At 40.6% G+C, this 7365-nt stretch overlaps 1 protein-coding gene across 26 annotated transcripts in view; it reads right to left on the bottom strand.

The window, feature by feature from the left end:
- LOC122553361 (calcium/calmodulin-dependent protein kinase type II subunit delta) overlaps positions 1-7365 on the bottom strand; it is a 321729-nt gene that overhangs the window by 67832 nt on the left and 246532 nt on the right. For all 26 annotated transcript variants that reach the window (XM_043697118.1, XM_043697063.1, XM_043697100.1 and 23 more), the window contains exons 9-10: positions 2892-2986; positions 1826-1948 (exon numbers count right to left, since the gene is read on the bottom strand). In XM_043697118.1, coding sequence (XP_043553053.1) covers positions 1826-1948; positions 2892-2986 — 218 coding nt within the window. The remainder of the gene's footprint in view (positions 1-1825; positions 1949-2891; positions 2987-7365) is intronic.

Genomic DNA, 7365 nt, shown 5'->3' with positions numbered 1-7365 from the left:
CAGGATGGGAGGAGGTGTAGTGCAGGTAGCTGTGGGAGTCGGTCGGTTTGTAGTAGATGTCCGTGTTGATTCGGTTGCCTGAGATGGAAATAGAAAGGTCGAGGAAGGGGAGGGAGGAATGTGAGACTGTCCAGGTGAATTTGAGGTCGGGTTGGAAGGTGTTGGTGAAGTGGATGAACTGTTCCACCTCCTCGTGGGAGCACGAGGCGGCGCCGATACAGTCATCGATGTAGCGGAGGAAAAGGTGGGGGGTGGGGCCAGTGTAGTTGCGGAAGATGGATTGTTCCACATATCCTACGAAGAGGCAGGCATAGTTGGGGCCCATGCATGTGCCCATGGCTACTCCTTTCGTTTGGAGGAAGCGGGAGGATTGGAAAGAGAAGTTGTTCAGGGTGAGGACCAGTTCAGTCAGTCGAAGTAGGGTGTCAGTGGAAGGGTACTGGTCGGTACGGCGGGAAAGAAAGAAGCGGAGGGCTTTGAGTCCTTCATGATGGGGGATGGAGGTGATTTTTTACTCTTGTTTGCATTCCAACTGTTTGAACCTTCAATATTACAGAAGTTATCAGATGGCTGTGTTCAAACCAATGCAGGAGTAGCATTTCTGCCTCAGCAATCATTTTTCAGACCTGGAAGGTTTAACAGGACAGAAACAACAAATCGCAAGGTATTTGCGGCAGAGTTGAGTTTTGATTTTGTTTTGCACAAACAGCTCAAATGTTAGTATAGAATTGTTAACTTTTGGTATGAAGGGGTTGGATCTTTAGGCTAGGAGATCTAGAATGTATAATTTAAAGAGGCTGAATTTTATACACAGGAGCATGACATAGAATCCCCACATAGAAACCATTGTGGTAGCATGCCCATCAGCCCATTGAGTCCACACCGACCTGGCAAAGAGCATCCCACTCAGACCCACCACCCTACCATGTAACTCTACGTTTTTCATAGCTAACCCATCCAGCCTGCACGAGCATGCTAACTGGACATTTTAGCATGGCCAATCCATCTAACCTGCACGTTTTTGCACTATGAGAGGAAACCAGAGCAGCTAGTGGAAGCCCACACAGACACAGGGACAAAATGCAAACTCCATACAGACAGTCATCCTGAGGCAGGAATTGAACCCAGGACCCTGGTGCTGTGAGGCAGCTGTGCCAACCACTGAGCCACTTTTCATCATGTATCATCCACTCAAAGGCTGTATTCTGTGAATTTGGTTCTCTGCTCCTTCACCTTGGGAAACAAATAATAAGCCATGCACAGATCCAGACTGGCCAAACACTCAAGTATGTAGAACAACTCTTCGCAGAAGTTCTCAACCTGCACCTCCTCCAACACTAACTGAAACTTCAATCGTATCCTGAGAGAATGTTGCCCTACTGGAGACAATAAACTGAAGTTCCATTTGGCCTTCATGTGGATATAAAAGCTTGTCTGGCACTTTTTGATGATTAAATGAGCTGTGTGCCTTGGTCAATATATTTGAACTAACCCCACAAAAAATAGATTACTTGATCAATTATCTGATTGCATTATAGAGACTTTGCTGTCTGCAAATTGATAGTCACATTCCCTGCATTGTAAAAGTAGCTCACTTCAAAACTAATTCATTACTTTTGAAGTGCTTGGGGGAAGGCTGAGGACTCCATAAAGGAAAGTTCTTTAACAGTAATAGAATTTTTTAAACTGCTAACTCCACACATTCATTATTTAAGACTGTGCTTCCAAATGATGATCCCAGAGCTTTACATATCTGCTAAGTAACGAACCATCAATAATAATGCATTAAGTATGTGTTATTGATGCAAAAAAGGCAGCAACTTACACAAATCCATGGATGTTTCAGGGCTTCTGAGGCTGTGATTCGTTTGGCAGGATTTATTGTTAACATTTTGTTGATAAGATCCTTAGCTTCTGGAGTCACTGTATCCCACTCTGGTGATGGGAACTACAAGTAAAACAATATAGAGTTAATTAAATGATTGTCTGCAACACAAGATTTACCAGTGGAAATAGATGTGCAATGCACATTAACACAATTATAGGGTCAGATTGTTTAATAACCACAAGTGCACTTTTTTTGCTATAAAAGAAATATAAATTGAAAATAATTAAGATTATTTCAACAAAATGCTCAAATAATTTCTAAATCAAGTATAAAGAAAGAACATGGATACTTGATTTCCTCTCTAAATCTGCCTCTGGTAAGATGCTGCCAAAATGTCTCCCAACTTAAGAGGCTGAAAGTTATGTTTGTGTGAATCTTCATACTAAGAATTAACTTGACACAAGACCAATCGATCTCTGGTTCTTATAGGGACTGAAATCAAAAAACAATTTGAATCCAATTAGCTAAATGTTGCACATCAATATAATCCAGCCTTTTAGGTAAGAGCTTTGTTTTCTTTCAATCTACTATTTCTTGGAATGCCAGATTTTCAGAGATGTTAGCAAATTGTTCATCTAAGTAACTTACTTCTTGATCAACCCGCAAGTTAAACTGATTATAACATTACACACTTGCTGAGTATCACAACCTTGCTCCGGATGTGATCATGCCAGTATCATTAGGAGCACTGAAAGTTTAGATTTGGCAGAAGATATTCTAGATCACTGGGTAGTGGAAACCTATCCACCAGGTTAGGTGTTAGGCAGCAGATAAAAAGATGGTTGGCTACAATATTAGGTTGCATGTTTTGCAGAATGGGGAAAAGCAATCCAAATGGAAAGGTATAATTTAGCTGGTATTCATTTCAAAATTTATCTTCATAATAAAAAGTGATGAATAACACATTTCTGCCCGAAAGTCAGAGGATAAAAATCCTTTCATGTATCGATAAAACATTTCAATTGCTTGGAAAGAGTTAGCAGGAGCTATTCAATGTACTTACATCATAAGCACCAGCCTTGATCTGCTGGTACAGCCTGTGCTGATCTTCATCCCAGAAAGGAGGGTAACCAACCAGCAGTATGTACAGAATAACACCTGTTCAAATTAAATAAATACTAAATACTGAATACTGCATTTGTGTGGCTGATGCAGCTAAGCTGTCTGACATGTTAAGACTGCAATAATTAATTCTGAAAAACAGAGACAGAGATATAACTTCCCAAACAAAATATTTTAGCGCAATTACTGATGTCACCTTCTCAAAGCATTTTAGGGTGGAGAGTACATGTAGTCTATCACTAATCTTCAGATCTTTCCAGCATCCCCACTGTGCACTGAAACCAGTAGTTCCTGGGAGCTAAAAAGTCTGTTTCTGAACAGCATTCATCTGAAATAACTTACCTTTTAGTTTTCAAGAAACATAGATTTTCAAGCATACATCGAAGATTTCATAACAAGTTTCTTGCAAATAAAATAAGGGCTCTATCAGCACAGGCAAGACTAAAAATCTCTGCCTTTCAAAATTGAGTTGAAACAGAGACCCAGTAGGAGAAGTCAGCAGTTCTAATAATTCAAGGTTATAAATGTTAATATTCAGCTTGCACACTCCCTAAACAATGAATTCAAACAGTGGAAATGAAATGAAGCGATTATAAAATAAGCAATTAAACATTATTCGAGATAGAACGGATTGTGTAAATAGTGTGACATTTAACAAGACTACATGCTAAATTAATTATCATAAATTTAAGAACATTACTTGCTGAAATGATTACACTCTGATCTAACTTTTGATTATGAAATAGGAGTGGAAACTGATTTAGTTTTACTTGAATTCATAAAAATAATTTCATTTGAGCTTTAGGGCTTCCAGCATGAGTTGAATAGGTTTAAAAGCAGGACTTAATAAATTAGCATCCTCGGAAAATAGCTTCTTAAATTTGCTTAATCAAGTATTGAGCTTTACTCTTACGTTCATTGCCATTCTGAAGCTGCTGATTAGTGGGAAGATTAAAGTCGCTTCAGGAAATGTAGGGGCTTTAGGAAAACAGAGAAAAATGAAAAATTTCACTCACACGTACATGCTACACCAATGAAAATAAAATTTCCACAGCACTTAGATTATCTACATTAACCAGAAGGTGGGCACTATCTATTTCACAATCCTAGTTGGGAACACCACAAAATGTAGCAAGACAATATGACTGGGAGCTCTGACTGAAAAACTATGGAATGAGTGAAGGAACGGCAAGTGAAAACTTAACATAGATAACCCCAAGGTATTCTGATACAGAAGTAGAAAATAAGTTAGTGCAAAACTAGTTCAGGTCCTATAATGTCCTGAAGTGCAGCAGTTTTCTTGCTGCAACTGTAATGTAGGACAAGTAAAGGATACAGTTACAGTTGCTAATTGTAAATTCTATCCAAGAATTCGTGTTACAAGTATTTTTGTATATCAAGGAACTTAAGCACCTTGATTCTAACTTGTAATTGTGACTGAAGTATTCTAAAATTCTGAAGCTATACATTAATCTATACTCGTAGAGGTCAATGATTAAAACCACATGTGGCATAATGAAAAATCTTCAGATCTAAATGACTTTGAAATGAATATTAACGCTGCGACACACAGTTCTAAACATTGAAGACATCGGTGGCCTCTTATTCACGAATATGTAGAGGGAGGGAAGGGAGGGAGGGGAGGGAGGGAAGGGAGGGAAGGGTGTGAGGAAGGGAGAGGAAGGGAGAGGAAGGGAGAGGAAAAAGGAAAGGAAGGGAGGGAGGGAGACTTGTTACTGAAAAAGTAAGTTTTATACTTCTGGATAACAAACAGTACAGACAGTATCAGAATAATAGTGTGAGAGAAACTTTAATTACTTGATGGGATTGGAAAAGTTAGGAAAGTTGAGAAGAGCTTTGATGAAAGTATTCAAAATCATGAGGGGCTCTGGTTAAAGCAGATAGGGAGAAGCTGGTCCTGCTGGTGGTAGCATCAAGAATGAGAGAACATCAGCTTAAGGTAATTGGCAAAAGAAGCAATCGAAATGTAACGGAAATTATTTTTTATTTCACAGAGCATGGTTTTAGAGTTGACCTCCATCAACTGTTGAAGAGGTTGGCAAGGGAGGAAGTACCCCAGATTTTGACTCATTGACACTGAAGGAAAGAAATAGAGTTCCAAGTCAGGTTGGTGCATGGTTTGGAAGGGAACTTTCAGGTGGCGGTGTTTCCAATGTACTGCTGTACTTTCCCTTTTAGATGGGTGTTTGGAAGGCATTGTCGAAGGAGCCTTTGAGAGTTACCATGATGCATCTTGTTGCCACACAGTTGCCACATTGCATCTGTGGTGAAGAGTGTGAATATTGAAGGTGGTGAATGAAGTGCAATCAAGCAGCCTACTTTGTCCTAGATGGTATCAAGGTTCTTTAGTGTTGTTGGGGCTGCCCTTATCCAGGCAATGCAATTACACTTCAGATTTGTGCCTTTCAAATGTTGTACTGGGGCAGGCTGCAAAATAATTGCTACAGGAATCCTAACCTCTGGTTTGCTCTTATAGCAATGTTATTTACATGGCTGGTCCAGTTCCATTTCTGTTCAATGTCAACCACCAGGATTTGGTATTGGGAAATTCTGTGATAATAATGCCTTTGAATGGCAGGAAGGGAAGATGGTCAGGTTCTCTCTTGTTGGAATCTGTCATTAACTGTTGCACATACGATGGAAAAAGGGCGGACTGCAGATGCTGAAGATCAGAGTCGAGAGTGTAGTACTGGAAAAGTACAACAGGTCAGGCAGCATCCAAGGAGCAGGAGAATCGACGTTCCGGGCATATACGATGCCAATCTTACTCGTTACTTGTCAGTCCAAACCTGCACACTGTCCAGGTCCTGTTGCATGTGGGCTGCTTCACTCCTTGCAATATCAACAATGATACTGAAAATTGTACAATCATCAGCTAGCATCCCCATAACTGATCTTATGAGGGAGGAAAGGTCATCAATAAAACAACTGAAGATGGTTGGACTCAGTGTCTGAGTTTACGTTGAGGAAGTCCTAAAATGATGTTCTGGGACTGAGATGATTGGTCTCCAACAACCACAAAATCTTGCTTTGAGTTATTTGTAACTCCAAATAGCAGTGCATTTCCTGCCTGATTCCCACTGACTCCAGTTTTGCTTGGGCTCCTTGATCCGCTATTTGGTCAAATTATTGATGTCAAGTGCACTCTCACCTTATCTCTGGAATTCAATACTTCTGTTCATGTTTGGAACAAGACTGTAATGAGGTCCTGACTCGCCCTGGCAGAACCCAAACATCGAGTCAGTGAGCAGGCTGTTACTTTATAAGTGCTGTTTGATCGCATTGTCAATGACCCCTTGTATCACTTTGTTGATAATCAAGAAGAGACTGACAGGACAGCAATTGGTGGTGTTAAACTAGTCCTGCTTTTTGTGGACTGAGCATAACTTGGCAACCTTCTACATTGATGAATTGATGCTCTTCTTGTCATGAAACTGGGGCAGCTTGGTTGCATTCATGGCAAGCTTTGAAACACACATTCTCAATACTAACACTGCAGTACCAAGGCCCGTAGTCTTAAGAGTATTCAGTGATTTCAGCCATTGCTTGATATCACGTGGAGTGAATCAAATTGCTTGAACTCTGGAAACTACGATGCAGGAGACTTCAGAAGGGGGCTGAGATGAAACATCCACCTAGCACTTCTAGCTAAAGGTGAACACAAATGTTTCAGCCTGGTTTTTCACATTGCTTTGCTGTAATTTTCCATACTTGTTTTTGGTAAGTATGCTGGTCAGTTTGAGATGACGAAAGACAATTAGCAAGGTTTATGCAGGTCAAACAGGCATTTAACATTAAAAAAAAACTCTGACAAGAGCAGTGCACAGGAAGTCAAGCCCCACTGCTGCACAAGTCACATCAAAATTGCAAATGTCTACTTTACCTTATGGTTATGGAGAGAGATAGGTGCGCACAACAAGGTAGATTTTATAATTGGGGGAAGGGAAATTACGATGCTGTAAGGCAGGATTTGAGGAGCATACGTTGGGAGCTTAGGCTGTCAGGGAAGGATGTAGTGGAAATGTGGAACTTTTTCAAAGAGCAGATACGACGTGTCCATGATATGTATGTACCTATCAGGCAGGAAAGAAATGGTCGTGTGAGGGAGCCTTGGTTGACGAGAGAGGTTGAATGTCTGGTAAAGAGGAAGAAGGAGGCTTACATAAGGTTGAGGAAACAGGATTCAGACAGAGCAGTGGAGGGATACAGGATAGCCAGAAGGGACCTGAAGAAAGGGATTAGGAGAGCTAAGAGAGGGCATGAAAAATCGTTGGCGGATAGGATCAAGGATAACCCCAAGGCATTTTATGCGTATGTGAGAAACCTGAGAATGACGAGAACGAGGGTAGGTCCGATCAAGGACAGTAGTGGGAGACTGTATATTGAGTCGGAAG

This window comes from Chiloscyllium plagiosum, chromosome 1 (assembly GCF_004010195.1).
Source record: "Chiloscyllium plagiosum isolate BGI_BamShark_2017 chromosome 1, ASM401019v2, whole genome shotgun sequence".
NCBI lineage: Eukaryota > Metazoa > Chordata > Chondrichthyes > Orectolobiformes > Hemiscylliidae > Chiloscyllium > Chiloscyllium plagiosum.
Note: the sequence above shows the minus strand (reverse complement) of the source record. Positions and strands in the feature narration are given on the sequence as shown.